At 37.8% G+C, this 25204-nt stretch overlaps 1 protein-coding gene across 1 annotated transcript in view; it reads left to right on the top strand.

Moving 5' to 3' along the window:
* LOC128664316 (collagen alpha-1(VII) chain-like) overlaps window positions 1-25204 on the top strand; it is a 913939-nt gene that overhangs the window by 271715 nt on the left and 617020 nt on the right. Inside the window, exons 35-40 of the mRNA XM_053719156.1 lie at window positions 744-839; window positions 2915-2941; window positions 14756-14809; window positions 17924-17995; window positions 23192-23251; window positions 24586-24621. Of these exons, the coding sequence (XP_053575131.1) occupies window positions 744-839; window positions 2915-2941; window positions 14756-14809; window positions 17924-17995; window positions 23192-23251; window positions 24586-24621 (345 nt within the window). The remainder of the gene's footprint in view (window positions 1-743; window positions 840-2914; window positions 2942-14755; window positions 14810-17923; window positions 17996-23191; window positions 23252-24585; window positions 24622-25204) is intronic.

Raw genomic sequence — 25204 nt, 5'->3', positions numbered from 1 at the left:
GCCTCCATATGTATGTCTGGTGTTTGTTCAGTGTTCAGTCGTCTAGCGTCTTCCTCTCCACATGTTCCAATCCCCCTTTTGTGGTGTAAACACTGATACATTTCTACATGCAAATGCTGACCCTGCTTATAAAATTCATTCTTTGTGATAGACTCAATGTTATCTTTAACCATTATAATATAATAAGGCTAAATTATTTTTGTAAACTATTATGTTCCTAATTCACTAGGTCCCACTCTTGTTTTATTTTCCAAAATACGAAAAATAGTAAATTAGACATCCTTTTGTTCTCCCATACACGGAAACTAGTAGTCACTTTGATAAGGCTATATTCCTTTAGGTTAATTATATACATTTTGTATTTTTTCAGACAGTATGGCTCCTGAGATCAAACTAATACTTGGTTTGTATGTAATTAAATGGCAAGTTTTGTGGGGCATAGCATAATGGTTGGTGGCCATTATACATGCCCATGCGCTTAACCTAGCGACACCCCTGCAAGGTAGGATTTAGCCATTAGTCAAAGTAGCCAGCTGCCTGGGGCATCTTCACTCACAGTGAGAACTGACTGACTTGTCTAAGGGTCTGTTTGTTAACCTGACTATGGAGTACTTGTGAATGATGACAATGTGTTCATTAGCAATGTCCCTTGCACAATGTAACCTCTCTCCAGGTCTAATTAGCATTTTCTGACCATGTGACTTGCTTTACTACTTGTTTGTTAACCATATTTGTATCTGCAGGGATCCAAAGGTCAGCCGGGGGTTCCTGGCCTCCCTGGCCCTCCAGGACATCCAGGATTTCCAGGAACTCAGGGGATACCTGGACTTTCAATAAAGGTTTGTGCAAAAAGTTCCCATTGTCTGCACTTTAAGTCATGATTCTGAGACGGCCATGACAGTCAGAACCTGCCCTGGTATTGCATTGTTGGGTCAGACAAGAAATTGTTCTTTATCAAGAAAATTACAAGAGTGCCCCAAGTCAAGGAAAATCGTCAATTAATTAGGTGGCTTTATCACACAAGTGTGAGTGGTAGCACTCAGATATCTGCTACTGGTTATAAATGCCTTCCTATTGCATTCCCTTACTCAGTACTTTTGCAAGAGGGGGATAAATAAAACGTATCTAGTGTCAGGGACCCCCCAGCACCTATAGTACATCCTCTGTGTTGTTTTATGTCATGTCCACGGTGCCCTCTTTATTGTTGGCAGAAGAAAACTGACTCCCTCACTGGGCTGGCAAACAATTTCTATTAAACTTGAATGCGTGTAGGGAAAGTTTAGATATCCACCTTAGGTGCTTGCTTTAAAAGATTGAGTTCTGTGTTGTCTTGCATTGATGGAATCCCCTGTACTCTCATGTTATGCACGGTGATGATTCTAACATTGTGAGAAATATTAAATATATTAGGCTAGATTACAAGTGGCGCTATTGTTAGCGAGGGTCGCAATAACCAGTATCATGACTGCGGTAACTTGCAGACATATAACAAGTTGAAAATAAACACATTTGCTCAAGTGCAAACTAAATTAGCACACAACGGTTTAGCGCAAGAGTAGACAGCGTATAGAGTAAGAGTTTAAAAAAAATGTACACCAAACACAATATAAATACACTTAAATAAACTAGTACACTCATACAAACACTATCTGCTAAAAATTAATCATTTAAATATTATTAAAATGTTTTATAAGCGTTAAAAGGTATATGGTATATATATGTATAAGATGTTTGAATGGAAAGGGATATTAAGTACGTATGCATGTGTATGTATATGTCTAAATATGTGTATGGGTGTGTGTATATATATATATATATATATATATATATTATATGTATACTTACATATATAAACACATATATACACATGTAGAGACACACATATATACAATTTGGAGCCCTTTCCACTCAAATGCCTTAAAACAAGAAAAATATTTTTTATTACATTTTTATATTTTATAATGTGTTCTACTGTGTATTTACTGTAAATATTTTACATTCCAATGTTCTTCAAATTGTACAAATTGTAGAAAATGTTCTTAGTATTATTTAAATATATATTCCTATATATATATATATATATATATATATATATATATATATATATATTTATATATATCTTTATATATCTATGCCTGTATATATTTATATATATATATATATATATATATATATATATATATATATATATATTTTTTTATTAATCAGGTCTATATTGATATACATACAGTATTTAAAAATAAAACATAATAATAAAATATTTTCTTCTATGTGAAGAACATTGGAATGTAAAATATTCATAACTACCTTTGGTTTTAGCGCTGTAGATCTACCGCGGTGTCAGGTTAGCACACAAGCAATAAGTATTTTTTTTTTAAAGTCTATGAAGTAAATGCGTTATCGCATTTGCAATAGCCGAAGTTCTGAAGTTAGCGTGTGTCAGGTTTCGCTCACGTGCAAAAAAATTACTTTCAATATGTAATAAAAGTTTATCAGTTTACTTTCAGCGGCGTTTGCGCACAAGTTAAAGTGCTAAATATTACACACTTTGTAATCTGGCCCATTGTTTGCTCACACATAAACCGACAGCGACAGCTGCACAGGCATAACCGTTTTACGCCTAATTATATCTTTTATGTCATACGTATATAGCACCTCTACCACCTTCACCCCTTGTAAGGTGGCTCTGTTATTTATTTTCTGCCTTTTCATATAAAACAGTGCTTACATTCTCATGCCCTCTTAAGTCTAACAAATCCATGCATAACCTCTTGTTGTAGCTGTTTTTTATCTTCACAACCTAGCTCCTTGACTTATGAATGTATCTGTCTGTTCATCTACTCTATCTGTCTGTCTGTCTGATCAACCCCGATTTTGGACAGTTGATGATAATAGAAATATCTCCATTATTCAGGGTGAAGCTGGTGAACCTGGAAGTCCGGTAAGCAAAACTGCCATCTTTATATATATTTATAAATATTATTATTTTTTTTATTAACATGTTAAAGCTCAATTTATATAAAACAACAATCCACCTATTTCTTTACTTACTTGCAATGTTCTCCTTAAAAGTAAAAGCCATACTATATACAGTAATAGACATGTTTCAGTAACTATTGCATTAAAATGTATATATAATTATATAATTATTATTATAATTTATTATCATTTATAAACATTTTATAATTTATATAATTATTGCACCATTAATATTATTCATGTTGCTGTGTATTGTTATCAGTTAACACTAAGAATAACAATGTATAATTATCACTATTTATTAAGTACACATTTGTTTATACATTCAGTAATGAAAAAGTAATGTAGTGGCATTAACCTATTTGCTGCCAAATAGCACTATAACACATATACACATTGCACTGCAGTCCTCTGTAGCAGCCAAGGGGTCACATGTGCATGTGCTTGTGCATACATATGTATGTCTGTGCACATGTGTGTATTTATGGGTGTGGGTGCCTGTGTATATGTGGATTGGTCCATGTGTGTTTGTGTGTGCCTGCATGTGTATGTGTGTCTGTGTGCTCATATGTATGTATCTATATGTGAATGTGTATGCTTGTATGTGTGTGCATTTATATGTGTGTGGGTGCCTGCGTACATGTGGATTGGTCCATGTGTGTGGGTGCCTGCATGTGTGTGTGTGTCTGTGTGCTCATATGTATGTATGTGAATATGTGTGCTTGTATGTGTGTAGATGCCTGTGTGCATGTGTATGTGTCTCTGTCTTCCTGCATGTGTGTTTGTTCTCTCATGTGTATGTGCATGTGTGTGCTCATATGTATGTTTCTGTGTGTGTGCTTGTGTGTGAATTTGGATGTGTGCATGTTTGTATGTGTGTGTGTGCTCATATGTAAATACGTTTGTATATGCATGTGTGTGCATATGTATGTGTGTGGATGTGTGCATATTTGTATATATAGTGAAAGTGTGCCTGCATATGTATGTGTGTGTTTAAATATGTGTGTATAGTGCAAGTGTGTGTGTGAATATGTGTGTACAGTGCAAGTTTGCCTGCATATGTATGTGTGTGTGCTTGAATATATGTGTATAGTGCAAGTGTGCCTGCATATGTTTGTGTGTGCGTGTGTGTGAATATGTGTGTATAGTGCAAGTGTGCCTGCATATGTTTGTATGTGTGTGTGCGTATATAGTGCAAGTGCGCCTGCATATGTTTGTATGTGTGTATGTGTGTGTGTATATAGTGCAAGTGTGCCTGCATATGTTTGTATGTGTGTGTGTGTATATATAGTGCAAGTGTGCCTGCATATGTTTGTATGTGTGTGTGTGTATATATAGTGCAAGTGTGCCTGCATATGTTTGTATGTGTGTGTGTGTTGTATGTGTGTGTGTGTGTATAGTGCAAGTGTGTCTGCATATGTTTGTATGTGTGTGTATAGTGCAAGTGTGTCTGCATATGTATGTGTGTGTGTGTGTGTGAATATGTGTGTATAGTGCAAGTGTGCCTGCATATGTATGTGTTTGTGAATATATGTGTATAGTGCAAGTGTGCCTGCATATGTATGTGTGTGTGAATATGTGTGTATAGTGCAAGTGTGCCTGCATATGTTTGTATGTGTGTGTATATAGTGCAAGTGTGCCTGCATATGTTTGTGTGTGTGTGTGTGTGTATAATGCAAGTGTGCCTGCATATGTATGTGTGTGTGTGTGTGAATATGTGTGTATATTGCAAGTGTGCCTGCATATGTATGTGTATGTGTGTGTATGTGTGTGAATATGTGTGTATAGTGCAAGTGTTCCTGCATATGTATGTGTGTGTGATTATGTGTGTATAGTGCAAGTGTGCCTGCATATTTATGTGTGTGTGTGTGAATATGTGTGTATAGTGCAAGTGCGCCTGCATATGTTTGTATGTGTGTGTGAATATGTGTATAGTGCAAGTGTGACTGCATATGTTTGTATGTATGTGTGTGTATAGTGCAAGTATGCCTGCATATGTGTGTGTGTGTGTGAATATGTGTGTGTGTGAGTATGTGTGCCTGTGTGTATAGTGCAAGTGTACATGCATATGTTTATATGTATGTGTGTGTATAGTGCAAGTGTGCCTGCATATGTTTGTATGTGTATGTGTGTATAGTGGAAGTGTACCTGCATATGTATGTGTGTGTGTGTGTGTGAATATCTGTGTATAGTGCAAGTGTGCCTGCATATGTTTGTAAGTGTGTATATAGTGCAAGTGTGCCTGCATATGTTTGTATTTGTGTGTATAGTGCAAGTGTACCTGCATATGTATGTGTGTGTGTGTGAATATGTGTGTATAGTGCAAATGTGCCTGCATATGTATGTGTGTGTGAATATGTGTGTATAGTGCCAGTGTGCCTGCATATGTATGTGTGTGTGAATATGTGTGTATAGTGCAAGTGTGCCTGCATATGTTTGTATGTGTGTGTGTGTATATTCCAAGTGTGCCTGCATATGTATGTGTGTATGTGAATATGTGTGTATAGTGCAAGTGTGCCTGCGCCCTGCATATGTTTGTATGTGTGTGTATATAGTGCAAGTGTGCCTGCATATGTTTGTGTGTGTGTGTGTATAATGCAAGTGTGCCTGTATGTGTATGTGTGTGTGTGTGAACATGTGTGTATATTGCAAGTGTGCCTGCATATGTATGTGTATGTGTGTGTATGTGTGTGAATATGTGTGTATAGTGCAAGTGTGCCTGCATATGTATGTGTGTGTGATTATGTGTGTATAGTGCAAGTGTGCCTGCATATGTTTGTATGTGTGTGTGAATATGTGTATAGTGCAAGTGTGACTGCATATGTTTGTATGTGTGTGTGTGTGTGTGTATAGTGCAAGTGTGCCTGCATATGTGTGTGTGTGTGTGTGTGAATATGTGTGTATAGTGCAAGTGTGCCTGCATATGTATGTATGTGTGCCTGTGTGTATAGTGCAAGTGTACATGCATATGTTTATATGTATGTGTGTGTATAGTGCAAGTGTGCCTGCATATATTTGTATGTGTATGTGTGTATAGTGGAAGTGTACCTGCATATGTATGTGTGTGTGTGAATATCTGTATATAGTGCAAGTGTGCCTGCATATGTTTGTATGTGTGTGTATAGTGCAAGTGTACCTGCATATGTTTGTGTGTGTGTATGTGTGTGTGTGTTTGTATAGTGCAAGTGTGCCTGCATATCTATGTGTGTATGTGTGTGAATATGTGTGTATAGTACAAGTGTGCCTACATATGTTTGTATGTGTGTGTATAGTGCAAGTGTGCCTGCATATGTTTGTATGTGTGTGTATAGTGCAAGTGTGCCTGCATATGTTTGTATGTATGTGTGTGTGTGTAGTGCAAGTGTACCTGCATATGTTTGTGTGTGTGTGTATAATGCAAGTGTACCTGCATATGTTTGTATGTGTGTGTGTATAGTGCAAGTGTGCCTGCATATGTTTGTATGTATGTGTGTGTGTGTGTAGTGCAAGTGTACCTGCATATGTTTGTATGTGGGTGTGTTTGTATAGTGCAAGTGTGCCTGCATATGTTTATATGTGTGTGTGTATATAGTGCAAGTGTACCTGCATATGTTTATATGTGTGTGTGTATATAGTGCAAGTGTGCCTGCATATATTTGTATGTATGTGTATAAAGTGCAAGTGTACCTGCATATGTTTATATGTGTGTGTGTATATAGTGCAAGTGTGCCTGCATATATTTGTATGTATTTGTATATAGTGCAAGTGTACCTGAATATGTTTACATGTGTGTGTGTGTATAGTGCAAGTGTGCCTGCATATGTTTGTATGTGTGTGTGTGTAGTGCAAGTGTGCCTGCATATGTTTGTATGTGTGTGTGTGTGTGTGTGTGTGTGTGTGTGTGTGTGTGTATAGTGCAAGTGTGCCTGCATATGTTTGTGTGTGTGTATAGTGCAAGTGTACCTGCATATGTTTGTATGTGTGTGTGTGTATAGTGCAAGTGTACCTGCATATGTTTATATGTGTGTGTGTGTGTATAGTGCAAGTGTACCTGCATATGTTTGTGTGTGTGTGTGTGTAGTGCAAGTGTGCCTGCATATGTTTGTATGTGGGTGTGTGTATAGTGCAAGTGTACATGCATATGTTTCTATGTGTGTGTATATAGTGCAAGTGTATCTGCATATGTTTATATGTATGTGTGTGTATAGTGCAAGTGTGCCTGCATATGTTTGTATGTGTATGTGTGTATAGTGGAAGTGTACCTGCATATGTATGTGTGTGTGTGTGTGTGTGTAAATATCTGTGTATAGTGCAAGTGTGCCTGCATATGTTTGTATGTGTGTATATAGTGCAAGTGTGCCTGCATATGTTTGTATGTGTGTGTATAGTGCAAGTGTGTCTGCATATGTATGTGTGTGTGTGTGAAAATATGTGTATAGTACAAGTGTGCCTGCATATGTATGTGTGTGTGAATATGTGTGTATAGTGCAAGTGTGCCTGCATATGTATGTGTGTGTGAATATGTGTGTATAGTGCAAGTGTGCCTGCATATGTTTGTGTGTGTGTGTGTGTATATTCCAAGTGTGCCTGCATATGTATGTGTGTGTTTGTGAATATGTGTGTATAGTGCAAGTGTGCCTGCATATGTTTGTATGTGTGTGTATATAGTGCAAGTGTGCCTGCATATGTTTGTGTGTGTGTGTGTGTGTGTGTGTGTGTATAATGCAAGTGTGCCTGCATATGTATGTGTGTGTGTGTGTGAATATGTGTGTATATTTCAAGCGTGCCTGCATATGTATGTGTGTGAATATGTGTGTATAGTGCAAGTGTGCCTGCATATGTATGTGTGTGTGATTATGTGTGTATAGTGCAAGTGTGCCTGCATATGTTTGTATGTGTGTGTGAATAGGTGTATAGTGCAAGTGTGACTGCATATGTTTGTATGTGTGTGTGTGTGTATAGTGCAAGTGTGCCTGCATATGTGTGTGTGTGTGTGTGTGTGTGTGTGTGAATATGTGTGTATAGTGCAAGTGTGCCTGCATATATTTGTATGTGTATGTGTGTATAGTGGAAGTGTACCTGCATATGTATGCGTGAGTGTGAATATCTGTGTATAGTGCAAGTGTGCCTGCATATGTTTGTATGTGTGTATATAGTGCAACAAGTGTGCCTGCATATGTTTGTATGTGTGTGTATAGTGCAAGTGTACCTGCATATGTTTGTGTGTGTGTGTGTTTGTATAGTGCAAGTGGGACTGCATATCTATGTGTGTATGTGTGTGAATATGTGTGTATAGTGCAAGTGTGCCTACATATGTTTGTATGTGTGTATAGTGCAAGTGTGCCTGTATATGTTTGTATGTGTGTGTATAGTGCAAGTGTGCCTGCATATGTTTGTATGTATGTGTGTGTGTGTAGTGCAAGTGTACCTGCATATGTTTGTGTGTGTGTGTGTGTGTTTAATGCAAGTGTGCCTGCATATGTTTGTATGTGTGTGTGTATAGTGCAAGTGTGCCTGCATATGTTTGTATGTATGTGTGTGTGTGTGTAGTGCAAGTGTACCTGCATATGTTTGTATGTGTGTGTGTATAGTGCAAGTGTGCCTGCATATGTTTATATGTGTGTGTGTGTATAGTGCAAGTGTGCCTGCATATATTTGTATGTATGTGTATATAGTGCAAGTGTACCTGCATATGTTTATATGTGTGTGTGTATATAGTGCAAGTGTGCCTGCATATATTTGTATGTATGTGTATATAGTGCAAGTGTACCTGCATATGTTTATATGTGTGTGTGTGTAGTGCAAGTGTGCCTGCATATGTTTGTATGTGGGTGGGTGTGCCTGCATATGTTTGTATGTGTGTGTATATAGTGCAAGTGTGCCTGCATATGTTTGTGTGTGTGTGTGTGTGTATAATGCAAGTGTGCCTGCATATGTATGTGTGTGTGTGTGTGAATATGTGTGTATATTTCAAGCGTGCCTGCATATGTATGTGTATGTGTGTGTATGTGTGTGAATATGTGTGTATAGTGCAAGTGTGCCTGCATATGTATGTGTGTGTGATTATGTGTGTATAGTGCAAGTGTGCCTGCATATGTTTGTATGTGTGTGTGAATAGGTGTATAGTGCAAGTGTGACTGCATATGTTTGTATGTGTGTGTGTGTGTATAGTGCAAGTGTGCCTGCATATGTGTGTGTGTGTGTGTGTGTGAATATTTGTGTATAGTGCAAGTGTGCCTGCATATATTTGTATGTGTATGTGTGTATAGTGGAAGTGTGCCTGCATATGTATGCGTGTGTGTGAATATCTGTGTATAGTGCAAGTGTGCCTGCATATGTTTGTATGTGTGTATATAGTGCAAGTAGGGTTGCCACCTCAGCCATGTTTTCCTGGACACTTATGAGTTACACATGCTGCAGGGCATGCAGGGAGGAACATGTATTGTGTTTCTGGACAGCACTATTCATATTCCTCCCTGCACACCCTGCAGCATGTGTAACTTATAAGTGTTCTGTATTTTAAGGGACAGGTGGCAACCCTAAGTGCAAGTGTGCCTGCATATGTTTGTATGTGTGTGTATAGTGCAAGTGTACCTGCATATGTTTGTGTGTGTGTGTGTGTTTGTATAGTGCAAGTGTGACTGCATATCTATGTGTGTATGTGTGTGAATATGTGTGTATAGTGCAAGTGTGCCTACATATGTTTGTATGTGTGTATAGTGCAAGTGTGCCTGTATATGTTTGTATGTGTGTGTATAGTGCAAGTGTGCCTGCATATGTTTGTATGTATGTGTGTGTGTGTAGTGCAAGTGTACCTGCATATGTTTGTGTGTGTGTGTGTGTGTGTGTGTTTAATGCAAGTGTGCCTGCATATGTTTGTATGTGTGTGTGTATAGTGCAAGTGTGCCTGCATATGTTTGTATGTATGTGTGTGTGTGTAGTGCAAGTGTACCTGCATATGTTTGTATGTGTGTGTGTATAGTGCAAGTGTGCCTGCATATGTTTGTATGTATGTGTGTGTGTATAGTGCAAGTGTGCCTGCATATGTTTATATGTGTGTGTGTGTATAGTGCAAGTGTGCCTGCATATATTTGTATGTATGTGTATGTGACAGACCCTTCTGTCAGGACTGAAAGAGTTAACTGTGTTTAGCTTTAAGAATCTAATTTCTAAAGACAGGTTTTCTGGCCTCAGTTATTGTGTGCTATAATTACATTTAAGTAATAAACAGGCCATTGTTTAATCACCCTCAGAGAGCAGACACTAGGTGATAAGACAAGCCAAATGTGTTTAAGTTGTTATCTGCCTAAGTAAAGTATTTAAGTAATATAATTCTATTGTATCATGTCAAGGGCGCTTCTCCCTTTTATCTAATGTACAACATTCTTTCAACCCCCATCTGAGGGGGGGTCAAAAACCTGTATAAATCTGTGTGCTGCCTTCAAATAAAGTTGTCATTCTGTTTTAAACCTGAAACTGGCTGGGTTGTGAATTGCTGATTGTCTATGCAGGACATTGTTCATCTGGGGTTAACCCTTGGTACACAGTTGGTACCGTAACATTGGTGGCAAGCGACGGAATGAACCTTATCGCCCAGAAGAGCAACTACACAAGCCAGTAACCTCAGGAAGAGGGGGATTATTACAATACTGACTAAGATGGAAAGAGTACCAGGGACAGAAGGAACCAATGGGCCCAGCATATCAGACAGAACCCCTGAAGAAGCAAGCTTTGATCGGGCAGTTAAAATAAGACTGGCATATTATGGCCCCAACCCATCTGCGGAAATTATCGACCGGGTCATAGCAGCTGTGGAGGCCAACCTACTTCGCCAAAGCGGCGCTGCAGCAGCCCAAGTCACAGGAACCCCAGTGGAAAAGAGAAAAGTAAATTTTGCAGCTTTTAAAAACTTCCTGGAAACAGAAGGAGAGATTGATGGGTACCTTGCGGATTTTGAGAGGCAATGTGCACTACACAAGGTACCCGCAGAGGACTGGGTCACGATATTATCCGGAAAATTATCCGGCCGGGCCAGTGAGGCTTTTCGGGCCATTCCAGATGAGGAAGTCGGGGATTATAATACTGTAAAAGAGGCTCTGCTCTCCAGGTATGCGGTTACACCGGAGGCATACCGGAGGCGGTTCAGAGACACTGTTAAATTGGCTGGTGATTCCTACCTTGAGTGGGCATGTAAGGTGCACCGCACAGCAGCTCACTGGATAGCGGGGTGCCAAGCCGTATCTGGGGAAGAGGTGCTGCAGCTATTCCTGTTGGAACATTGCTTCGACAAGTTACCCGCAGGAGTTCGAGAGTGGGTTCGGGACCGTAAACCCTCCACCCTGCATGAAGCGGCTCGCTTGGCAGATGAGTATACGGATGCCCGCAAACTGGACACTGCTACCACTAAGCCCCCTGCCAGAGTGGAGTACAGACCCCCAGTCACCCCAGCACCTGCCAGTTACCAACCCCCAGCACACCGCTATACCACACGGTCTCGGGCCACGAACTACCCTCAGAGAGCCTGGTTCAATTCGCGGGGCTACTCACAACCTATTCGGTGCTTTGGATGTAAGCAACTAGGGCACAAAAGACCAGAGTGTCCCCTAAACGCAGCGAACCAAGCACAGTCCTGGAGAAGACCCGCCGGCAGAATCCCACGTAACCCTCAGCCTGCGGCCCGCTACGTAGAGGCGCAAGAATGCTGGGGCATCCTACATGAGGCAGACCTTGTGCAAGCTGCCCACCGGAATAACCGGCAACTGGTTAAAGTGAATGGGAAGGAGGTCAGTGGTCTACGGGATACTGGTGCTACCATGACCTTGCTTCGAAAGAACTTGGTGTCTGAGAAACAGCACACAGGAGACACTGTAGCTGTGAGGGTAGCAGGGGGCACTGTGTTCCGCCTACCTGTTGCCAGGGTGCATTTGGATTGGGGAGGGGGCGCTAGACCTGTGAATGTGGGGGTCATGAAGGATTTACCAGCTGATGTTCTCCTTGGAAATACCTTGGTCCCCCTTGTTTCTGCCTATGCTCCCATGGGTCCCGCTGATGTTAACCCTGTGACTACCCGTGCTCAGATCCGTGCAGCAGAGACTGACCCCCCTGCTGCTAAGCCCCAGGACGCTGAGCTCAGTAAATCTCTATCCGCTATTGATATGTGGGAGTCACGTTACAATGCGCTGATGAAGGAGAAGAGTCACGTAGAGGATGAAATGGTCACGTTAAATAATCATGTAACAGTGCTAGCAGGAGAGAAGAGGAGTGCAGAGGAAAAAGCACGTTTAGAACAGGAATCTCTGCTAGACAGGCTGCACCGACAGACTGCAGAAAACACCAGCTTGAGAGTGGAACATGAAACATTAAAGACAAACTTAGTGACACTGGAGGAGAAGCTGACGCTGGCTCATAGTGAGGTGCAGCAACTCAAGGGCACCCTATGTCAGTATGAAGGGATTGTGGATACCTATAAAGAGCAGGTACAAAAACCACGTAAAGAAGCCGATGATATTTTGAAGGACTGTTTAGCCCTAGTCGGGGCACTGAAGAGGTTGAACCCTTATTTATACAGACAGGGATTCTCTCTCATAACGGGAATACAGATGGATTGTCCCAGCAAACTGACATGCCTACCACCCCTTAGTCCGGTCATCCCCAGGTTGACCCGCAAAAGGGTCAAGCCGGGTCTGCCGGAGTGTTCCACAAGGGGGGAGCTATGTGACAGACCCTTCTGTCAGGACTGAAAGAGTTAACTGTGTTTAGCTTTAAGAATCTAATTTCTAAAGACAGGTTTTCTGGCCTCAGTTATTGTGTGCTATAATTACATTTAAGTAATAAACAGGCCATTGTTTAATCACCCTCAGAGAGCAGACACTAGGTGATAAGACAAGCCAAATGTGTTTAAGTTGTTATCTGCCTAAGTAAAGTATTTAAGTAATATAATTCTATTGTATCATGTCAAGGGCGCTTCTCCCTTTTATCTAATGTACAACATTCTTTCAACCCCCATCTGAGGGGGGGTCAAAAACCTGTATAAATCTGTGTGCTGCCTTCAAATAAAGTTGTCATTCTGTTTTAAACCTGAAACTGGCTGGGTTGTGAATTGCTGATTGTCTATGCAGGACATTGTTCATCTGGGGTTAACCCTTGGTACACAGTTGGTACCGTAACAGTGTATATAGTGCAAGTGTACCTGCATATGTTTATATGTGTGTGTGTATATAGTGCAAGTGTGCCTGCATATATTTGTATGTATGTGTATATAGTGCAAGTGTACCTGCATATGTTTATATGTGTGTGTGTGTAGTGCAAGTGTGCCTGCACATGTTTGTATGTGGGTGGGTGTGTGTGTGTGTATAGTGCAAGTGTGCCTGCATATGTTTGTATGTGTGTGTGTGTGTATAGTGCAAGTGCACCTGCATATGTTTGTATGTGTGTGTGTGTGTATAGTGCAAGTGTACCTGCATATGTTTATATATGTGTGTGTGTGTATAGTGCAAGTGTACCTGCATATGTTTGTATGTGTGTGTGTGTGTAGTGCATATGTTTGTGTGTGTGTGTGTGTATAGTGCAAGTGTACCTGCATATGTTTGTGTGTGTGTGTATAGTGCAAGTGTGCCTGCATATGTTTGTATGTGTGTGTGTATAGTGCAAGTGTACCTGCATATATTTGTATGTATGTGTGTGTGTGTATAGTGCAAGTGTACCTGCATATGTTTGTATGTATGTGTGTGTGTATAGTGCAAGTGTGCCTGCATATGTTTTGTGCGTGTATAGTGCAAGTGTGCCTGCATATGTTTGTATGTATGTGTGTGTGTATAGTGCAAGTGTGCCTGCATATGTTTGTATGTGTGTGTGTGTGTAGTCCAAGTGTGCCTGCATATGTTTGTATGTATGTGTGTGTGTATAGTGCAAGTGTACCTGCATATGTTTGTATGTATGTGTGTGTATAGTGCAAATGTGCCTGCATATGTTTGTATGTATGTATGTGTGTGTGTGTGTGTGTGTGTATAGTGCAAGTGTTCCTGCATATGTTTGTGTGTGTGTGTGTGTGTGTATAGTGCAAGTGTGTGGGACAGTAAAATTAAACTACATTAGATTGGATAAAGCATGACATTTTAAACAACTTTCCAAGTTATTTTTATAATCACTTTTGCTTAGTTTTCTTGGTATCCTCTATTAAAGAGTTATCCTATGTTGGCTCAGGAATGTGCAGTGTTTGCAACAATGTTTATAGCAATGTTATATGTAGTTGCAAACACTGCTGCATAGAATGCTATAAACACTCTGTGGCAGCAGTGTTTGCAACTATGTATAACATTGCTATAAATATTGTTACAAATACTGCTGCCAGATGGCTAAATACACATGCACATTCCTGAGCCCACATAGGATTACTCTTTAATAGAGGATACCAAGAGAACTAAACAAAATGGATGATAACAAATAACTGGAAAGTTGTTTAAAATATCATGCTCTATCCAATCCATTTTAGTTCAATTTTGATTTTATTGTCCCTTTTGCTATCGTGCCAGCTAGCTGCTTGGTCCATCTCCATTGACAATATACTGGGTATCTCCTAAAGGGGGAAGATATTAATATATGTTAAAAACTCTATGACTTCAGTATATGTGACCTGTGCTTTTCAGATTGCTTTAAAGATTGTAAGTAACTTGTTGTTCTGTAAGGCTGAACACTGCACTGATTTGCTTGCCCTTATTAGATATTAGATACATGAGGAAGGTCACAGACATGTTATTTTGTGATTCATTTGTCACCTTCACCGTTGATTAATTCTTAGGGCCCTCAAGGGATAACTGGACCAAAGGGAGACAAAGGGAACCAAGGAGTTCTGGTAAGTATCCCGAAAGAGTTTGTGTTTGCACCGGGTCACTTAGTGTGATACTGAATAATGTAGAAACAACACAACAGGAGGGCACAGAGATATAAACGTTTATCAGTTTATTGCAGGATAAGAAGAAGTATAAAATCAAGCATGAATAGAAACACAGTCTTACGCGTTTCGGCTGTCACTCATAGACTTGTGTTACTTCATACCAACAGGCAAACATTTAAACCCAATGCTGCAACCAGATAGGCTAAATCACATAACAAGCCTCTTAAAGGTATATATACACACATAGTAAAATATTCATTTATACAAAGACTGAAAAATGTACACATATAATTCTGTTGCATAGTCAACTTATTAATACACATTTATTTTGCAATCGAAATTATTGATGGCTATATTCTAGACTTTACCTATATTACACCAGGTACTAAAGAGGCCCAGTGTTAATTTATACATAGAGGCCCATTTATCAAGCTCTGAATGGAGCTTGAGGGCCCGTGTTTCTGTCGAGTCTTCAGATCTTCAGATAATTGAAAATAACATATCACTTAATGAATAACTATTTATTTGGGACCCTAATTTAGATCTCCTTTGTCAGATATGAGGGAGCAGGACACATAAAGCTTTATAATAACAGTGGAGAAATTAATAGTTCTACCCACTATTGCCAAAAGATAATTATGTCTGCCTGAATAATGTACCAGCATGTTGTTTTCATAACATTGGGTAAAACCTGGCAGTTCTAGTGGCAATACTTCTGTAGATCGGTGCCAGAGATGGTTGTAACTGTTACATACCCAGGTACTAAGTATTTTATTGAGTTCTATATTGCAATTACTAAATATTCCTGGTGTAATCACAGTGGCATTTTTTACCACTCCATGTTTGAAAAAGGCAGGGGTGGAGCGATGATCACATGACATGTCCCTCCCCTTTTTGCAAGTATAGTTATGATGATTGACAAATGCCTTCAATTACATTACAAAAAAATAAATAAAATACCAGTGAACTGATCACAAGGAAATACACATATTAGCTATAGATATGTCCCGCAATACAGATGTCTTGGGCGCAGAGCTACTGGCGTAACATTTTCTGGTGACATAGATATAATTAACATGTTAAAGTCACAACGATACATTGTCAGTTATAAAGGCATAATACACATTGCGCTAGATTACAAGTGGTGCGCTAAATATTTTTTTTTCGTTCACGCGCAAACACCACTCATAGTACACTTTTAACGTGAGTGGATTAGCGGGTGTATTACAAGTTGAAAGTAAATTTATTATGAGTGAACGAAATACAATACAGGTTAACTGGATATTGTGACTCCAATATAATATATAATTTAATTGTTGTAATATATATATTTATATGAAAATATACAGGTATACATATATATGAATATAGGAATATATATTTAAAAATACAAAGTGCATTTTCTACTATGTGAAGAACTTTGGAATGCAAAAATATTTACAGATAATGTTATAAAATATTAAAATTGATTAAAAATGCTTTTTCAAGTAGTAAGGTATTTGAATGGAATGGGCTCCAATTTTTATATATATGTATATACATGTTTATATATGTGTTTATATGTGTATATATGTATATACATGTTTATATATGTGTTTATATGTGTATATATGTATATACATGTTTATATATGTGTTTATATGTGTATATATGTTTATACATGTTTATATATGTGTTTATATGTGTATATATGTATATACATGTTTATATATGTGTTTATATGTGTATATATGTATGTATATACATGTTTATATATGTGTTTATATGTGTATATATATATATATGTATATACATGTTTATATATGTGTTTATATGTGCATATATATGTATATACATGTTTATATATGTGTTTATATGTGTATAAAAATATGTATATACATGTTTATATATGTGTTTATATGTGTATATATGTATGTATATACATGTTTATATATGTGTTTATATGTGTATATATATATATATATGTATACATACATAAATACACATGTATATACATATTTCATATAAAAAAAACTGCAGGAGTGCACTCTCGCTTTCATCTTCAGCAGTCAGGGTGCATGCAAGGGAATCCACAATACAAAAAACAGGCTTGCACTCACTGGACTTTAATAAATGGTATTTAAATCCAGTGAGTGTAAGCCTGTTTTTTTGTACTTTATATCTATCTATGCACAATATGGGGCCGAATTATCATTATGTGAGTGGACATGATCTGATATTGCGGATCATGTCCTCTACACATCGATAAATGCCGACAGCATAAGCTCTCCGCATTTATAATTGCACCAGCAGTGCTTGTGAACTACTGGTTCAATGCCACCCCCTGCAAAATCGCGGCCAATAGGCTGCTAGCAGGTGGTATCAATCAACCCGATCATATTTGATCTGGGTTGATTTCTGGCAATGTCTGTCCGCCGCTTTAGAGCAGGTGTACAGGTTATGGAGCAGCGGTAATATAGCTTGATAAATATGCCCCTATAGCCCTTTCCATTCAAACACCTTGTCATATACCTTTTAACCCTTATATATATTTTATATTAATAGTTATATGAATATTTTTTATCAGATAGTGTATATTTACAAGCTAGTTTAGTTTGCACTTAAGCGAACGCATTTACTTTCAACTTGTAGTATGCGAGCAAGTTAGCATAGTTACCATATTGGTTATCGTGACCCATACTTGCTATAGCACACCACTTGTAATCTAGCCTATTACGTTTATATGCACAATAAATACTATTGTACATTTTGACAATTGGCAGCAGCAATATATGTTTAGAACCATGTGGGTACATGCTTACCTTAGCTTACTACCCCCCCCCCCCCCCTGTCGTGCAGCTGTTTTTGTCACTTTATAGATAGCTGGGGATGAACCCAATCAAATGCTGAAATAAACAGAGGATTATTGTGATCCCGGTTGGTCTACATGCAGTGAATTAGTCACAAGATCAGTGTTATTAATAGGAATATTAACAGTGTTCTTTTGCATGGATTGATGCTCAGAATTTATAGTCTTGAGATTTGGTTCTGGAAACAGCTTGTTTGTTAAACATATATTTATTTTTATTCCAGGGCAAGCCTGGTTTACCTGGCCCAATTGGACTTGATGGCCTGCCCGGACTTCCTGGACCAAAAGGACACAAGGTACTCAAATCTTTCAGTTTTAGCTTCCTTTATCTTCTTGCCTTCAAACTATAAATAATAATAATACCCGAGTGTAAATCGTATTTTTTGTGGAAAGGGCTCTGCATCATTTTGCACAAACATCTGGTTCCGGTCTTATTTACTACTGAACCACTGACTTTTTAATTAGATTAAATAATAACTTGTCTGCCTAGATTTTTAGTGCAACAGAAATTTAGGAACAGTATTCTACAGTGTGATACTATATAACACCAGAGGATAACAGGTCCTGTGGTATAACAGACAAACTAATAAACTTCAGCAATCCTTATAATAAATATATGAAGACTGGGCAAACACCTCTACCAGTTTTATTTTTGTAGCTCAGCAGCCAGGCTGTTTTGTAAGCGAGAAACAATAGGATTTAGAAATATTTACAGACTTCTATCTTATTCTTTTTTTTTGAGCACCAAATCAGATTGCAGATTCTCACCTTTTATTCTTGCACACATTTAATAAAATAATCTTAACATGCTGTTTATTATATACAGATACATTATTATACTGTATCTTATACTGTATCATCCTCTAGAAACACCAATTTTGAATCAAATTACAAGTAAAGTTGGAGTGTGTATATTATTAGTATTATTATTATAATAATTTGTAATGCCCCAACAGATTTCACAGTCATAGCCAAAGGGCACACTAAAGATAAGATAGGGAGAAAGACTGGTACAGGAGTATTAGATGATCCTGTTCCCTAAAGCGTTTACAATCTAACACTAGATTACGAGTTTTGCGTTACGGTTTTAAAGCTGAAAAAATGGCAATTTCAGCGTAAAAGCAGTAACGCAGCTATTACGAGCCGTGACGGTATAGCTATACCGCAAACATTTTAGCCTGTAACGCAACGTCAATCCCGCACTCAAAAAAATTACGTTTTTGTGTGGGATTTCCATAGCGCCGGTATTACAGGTTGTGCGGTGAGGCTAAAAAGCTTGTGTTACAGCCTATACAGGCACAATCCATACCACCATCTGAAAGCAGGAGTTATGGATTTTGTGTAACAAAAATGTTTCACAAAACTCACAACTAAAATGTTACAAAGTACACTAACACCCATAAACTACCTATTAACCCCTAAACCGAGGCCCTCCCGCATTGCAAACACTATTTAAAATTTATTAACCCCTAATCTGCCGCCCTCCAACATCCCCGCCACTATAATAAAGTTATTAACCCCTATTCCGCCGCTCCCCGCCACCGCCGCCACTAACTAAACCTATTAACCCCGAAACCGCCAGCCCCCCACATTGCCACTACTAAATAAACCTATTAACCCCTAAACCACCAGCCCCCCCCCCACATTGCCACTAATGAATTAAACTATTAACCCTTAAACTTATCACCCCCTAACTTTAAATTAAAATTACAATATCCCTATCTTAAAATAAATAAAAATGTACCTGTGAAATTAAAAAAAAACTAAGTTTAAACTAACAATTAACCTAGCATAACTATAATGCTAAACTATTATACTAAAATTAAATAACTACCAACTAAAAAAATTAAATTATACGTTAAAAAAACCTAACACTACTAAAAAATTACAAAAAATAAAAAATACTAAATTACAAAAAATTACAAAAAATAAAAAATACTAAATTACGAAAAATAACAAACACTAAATTACGAAAAATAACAAACAAAATTATTAAAAATAAAAACAATTACACCCAATCTAATAACCCAATAAAAATAAAAAAGCCCCCCCAAATAAAAATAACCCTAGCCTACAATAAACTACCAATAGCCTTTAAAAGGGCCATTTGTAGGGCATTGCCCTAAAGAAATCTGCTCTTTTACCTGGAAAAAAATACAAAGACCCCCAACAGTAAAACCCACCACCCAACCAACCCCCCAAAATAAAAAACCTAACGCTAACAAAAACCTATGCTACCCATTGCCCTAAAAAAGGGCATTCAGCTCTTTTACCTAAAGCCCAAACCCTAATAAAAAAAAAACACCCAAAAAGATTTAAGAAAAAAAAACACTGACCCCCGAAGATCCACTCACAGTTTCTAAAGTCCGGACATCCATCCTCATCCATGCAGCGAGAAGTCTTCATCAAGGCAGTGAGAAGTCTTCATCCAGGCGGCGTCTTTCTTCATCCCGGCGGCATCTTCTATCTTCATCCCGGCGGCACGGAGCGGGTCCAACCTTGAAGACATCCGGCGCGGAGCGTCCATTTCATATGGTCACCGCTGTACACTGGATCTTCAATGCAAGGGAGCCTTTTCAAAATGGTGTCCCTTGCATTCCTACTGGCTGATTTGATCCTTGAAATTCAAATCAGCCAATAGGATGAGAGCTACTGAAATCCTATTGGCTGTTCAAATCAGCCAATAGGATGAGAGCTAATATATGCCGGGATATACATAGAAGACGCCGCCTGGATGAAGACTTCTCGCCGCCTAGATGAAGATTTCTCGCCGCCTGGATGAGGATGGATGTCCGGACTTTAGAAACTGTGAGTGGATCTTCGGGGGTTAGTGTTAGTTCTTTTAAATCTTTTGGGGTGTTTTTTTTTTTAGATTAGGGTTTAGGTTTTAGGTAAAAGAGCTGAATGCCCTTTTCAGGGCAATGCAAAAGAACTGAATACCATTTTCCGGGCAATGGGTAGCTTAGGTTTTTGTTAGTTAGGTTTTTTATTTTGGGGGGTTGGTTGGGTGGTGGGTTTTACTGTTGGGGGGTCTTTGTAATTTTTTACAGGTAAAAGAGCTGATTTCTTTAGAGCAATGCCCTACAAAAGGCCCTTTTAAGGGCTATTGGTAGTTTATTGTAAGCTATGTATTTTTTTTTATTTTGGGGGGGCTTTTTTATTTTTATAGTGCTATTAGATTAGGTGTAATTGTTCTTATTTTTGATAATTTCGTTTGTTATTTTTTGTAATTTAGTATTTTTTATTATTATTTTAGACTTAAATTTTTTAGTAGTGTTAGTTTTTTTTAATGTGTAATTTTGTTATTTTAATTGGTAGTTATTTTAATTTTAGTATAATAGTTTAGTATAATAGTTAGGTTAATTTATAGTTTAAAATTAGGTTTTTATAATTTCACAGGTTTTATTTATTTTAAGATAGGGATATTGTAATTTTAATATAAAGTTAGGGGGTTGTTAGGTTTAGGGGTTAATAGTTTAATTTATTTTTTTGCGATGTGGGGGGCTGGCGGTTTAGAGGTTAATACGTTTATTTAGTGGAGGTGATGTGGGAGGCAAGAGGTTAATACATTTATTATAGTGGCGACATTGTCAGAGAGCGGCGGAATAGGGGTTAATAACTTTTATTAGTGGCGGCGATGTCGGGAGTGGCAGATTAGGGGTTAATAACTTTATTTCAGTGTCGGCAATGTCGGGGGAGGCATATTAGGGGTGTTTAGACTTGGGGTTTATGTTAGGGTGTTAGGTTTCAATGTAACTTTTTTTTGCCTATAGACATCATTGGGGTTACGATACGGCGATCGCCATTCCGCACTTCAGGTGTTAGTTTTTTCTCTAACACTTTCTCCCCATTGATGTTTATGGGGGAAAGCGTGCACTAGCATGTCAAAGCAGCCCTTGGATTTTGTGTGGTATGGAGCTTATCGTCACCATCACCATATCGCACGCACAAGGAGACTTTTCAGAAACTCGTAATGGCAGCGCTATGGAGGGTACAATAACACAACTTTTGTTGTGTTCGCTTCGCACCCTCTATAGCGCAAAACTCGTAATCTAGGCGTAAGTCTTAGTTGTAGACACAAAGTAGTGGTGTAGTTTGCAGTGAGTGCTGATTGTAAACCGAGGTCAGATGGCTGATAAGTTTACACTTTAGACAGTTGACTTTAGCTATGCAATACAAATTACAAAGATAGCTTCTCTGAAGATGTAGGTTATGATTGAGGATTTAATGCTATGAATACTCAGTATAGTCTGACAGAGTCAGAGAGTTCCAGAGGATGGTTGCAACACAAACAAATTCTGAAGACGGGTGTGGTTGGTGGTGGTTAGAGGGACTAAGAGGCCAATGCATGGACTGACATAGAGGAGTAGCAGAGGAGGTGGATGAGATGGATAACCTTAGCAGAAGCGTTTAGAACAGACTGCAGTAGATAATAGAGGTAAACTAATTTGAAGTGCAGTAGTTAAAATATTATGAGAGAGTGGACCAGCATTTTTGTTGTTTATTAAGGGCTATATTACAAGCGGAGAGCTTATTTATCACTTGCCTGCAAATGTGCAAGATAAACATCCAGCCATTACAAGTGGCTGGTTAATGCTACCGTGAGTAAATGTCCCCCAATTACCCCAAAAATTAAAGGACCAGTAAACACAGTAGATTTGCATAATGAACAAATGCAAGATAACAAGACACTACAGTAGCATTTACTCTGCATTTCAAATGAGTAGTAGATTCTTTTCTAACACATTTCAAAGTTATGTATATTTCCACTCCCCCTGTACCATGTGATATCAATCAGCCAATCACAAATGCATATACGTATAGTCTGTGAGTTCTTGCACATGCTCAGTAGGAGTTGGTGACTCAAAAATTGTAAATATAAAAGACTGTGCAAATTTTTTTTAATGGAAGTAAATTGGAAAGTTGTTTAAAATTACATGCTGTATCTGAATCTTGAAAATGTAATAAAACCTGAGTGTCCCTTTAAGTGTATTGTTGTTTTTTAAAAGAAACTAATATAATATCTTTTTTTTTTTTAATTAATAACTGCACAAAGCAGTTTTAATGGCTTACATTTTTCGGATGTGCCTTTACATTGCGGTCTATGGGGACTGTGTTACTAATCAAATATATGTATATGCTTATATACATGTATATTTATGTGTTAATATATGTATATACACCTATGGGACCTAGCAAAGTATATCTGGTGAGCCAATCACAAGAGGCATATATGCATATCCACAAATAAACAATATACTTTTCAACAGATCATACCAAGTGATCAAAGATGATAATCAAAGTAAATTATAAATCTCTTAAAACTTATATTCAAGCATAATATTGTGAATAAATAGTAGATTCTCACCATTATGATGTCATTTTATTATTTGTAGTATAAAATGATAAAAAAAAATAATTTGAGTATAATTGCAAAATAATAACGACCAAATTACAAGGCTCTTTGAACCACAGTATTATTTACTTTGCAGGGTGCTGATGGAATTGGAATTCCAGGAATACCAGGATTAAAAGGAATCGCAGGAGAAAAGGTAATTTGGGGAGTAACACCCCTAATACCCAACAGGATGGCTCTATAATTATGCAATACCAAAACAGTTTAAACATAGTAAAGTTTATGCCAATCAAGCAATTAAAAGATATTTATTTTATATTATTAGAACATAACCTCTCAGACCAAAAATTGAGTCCCAAAAAGTTTTTTGTGTGATTCCAAACTGTAAACATGAAGATCAGGCTTAAAAGACCTTTAAAAGCAGTAGAATTATATAATCAACAAATGCATAATGTAACTACAGATACATTGAAAATAAAACAAGCAGTAGATTTTTTTTCTTGACAGATTTCAAAGTTTTCTTTCATTTCCCTGTCCCCTATATCATGTGACAGACATCAGCCAATAATAGAGTCACAGCTGTGAACTCTTGAACAAGATGAGGAGGATCTTTTGCCTAAGAAATTGGGTACATTAAAAGACTGTACTCACACCTCCTGGAATGAGCAGCTGTCCTTTTACAATTGATAATTTGCACTTTCTGTCTGTAAAGAGCTAGTGCAAACAATAAATAATAAATTATATGCTCAGCATGCACGTGTCTTAAAGGGACATTACGGACGAAATTTAAATGTACATAGATGAATTTCATCTTTGAAAATGAAACCATTTTGCAATATAAATGTATTGACAAAAATGATTCTAGTAAACACCATCACTATTTTAGTGTTAACATTTTTCTCTGCACATGAAGCATAGATAGATATTCTCACTGCACCAGCATTTTAAATACTGCAGCTGCTCAGAACACCAGTGGGGCTTGTATCATGTCAGCAATTAAAAATCATCACCAGATGGTACAAGCACCTTAGGCTCTCTGAGTAAGTGCTGTGTTTAAAATGCTTGTGCACGGTGCATAGACTTTTGAAACAGCTATAGCTTTTATTAGAATGCTTCTATTCTAAACTAAAATGCACCCATGTGGATTCCAATTTAGGCAGGAATGTCCCTTTAAGCACTAAATGGCAGCTGGGATTGCAACAATGTATCATACTATTATAAGCATTGTTGCAAACACTGCTGCCATATAATGCTTAAGAGACTGAAGGCACAGCCATGATCCTGCCTGGGTATTATCTTCAACTGTAGAAACCAAGATAATTTATTAAATAACAGTTTTTTTAACTACATGCTCTTCCTGCATCAGGAACGTACATTTTTACTTTAATGTCCCTTTAAGAAGCTCTCATTTATATGATCTTGTTTTCTGATATATAAACAGAGACCCCTCTAACATACTCATTAGGCCCATGTCATGTTTTGTAGGTAGTAAGTTTTCTAATAAGATACTAATACTTTTTGCATTATTAGGGTTCCATGGGAATTCCAGGACCGCCTGGCGAGAAGGTTAGTAGTAAAAATCGTTTTTTAATTTTCCATTACAAATTATCCGTATTTTTGAGGAGTTAATATTCTCATGTACTTAATTCATTTTATTTTCCTTCCTGGAAAGTCAGATAGTTTTATGTATTAATGGGCTTAAAAGGGGCAGTTGACTTAAAATGAATCCCCCTAAAATATTTATTAACCCATATTAATAAAAACATGGAATGTAATTTAATTCTTTATTTCGTTCACCTTAATATAGAAAACCTATGAAATTGTGGTTTTCCACTGCAGCAGCGAGGATTCCAAAATTCTAACCCGAAACATGCAGCAAGATGATTGGTTGATGAGTGCAGGAACTCATTTATATCTGTCCTTAAAGGGATACTGAACCCACATTTCTTCTTTCATGATTCAGATAGAGCATGTAATTTTAAGCAACTTTCTAATTTACTCTTATTATCAATCTTTATTTCAAAAAGTAAGAATGTAAGCTTACGAGCCGGCACATCTTTGCTTCAGCACCTGGATAGCGCTTGCTGATTGGTGGCTAAAAATGTACCCACCAATCAACAAGTGCTACCCAGGGTGATGAACTAAAAGT

Source organism: Bombina bombina, chromosome 6 (genome assembly GCF_027579735.1).
Source record: "Bombina bombina isolate aBomBom1 chromosome 6, aBomBom1.pri, whole genome shotgun sequence".
Taxonomy (NCBI): domain Eukaryota; kingdom Metazoa; phylum Chordata; class Amphibia; order Anura; family Bombinatoridae; genus Bombina; species Bombina bombina.
This window is presented reverse-complemented; position numbering and strand designations above follow the sequence as displayed.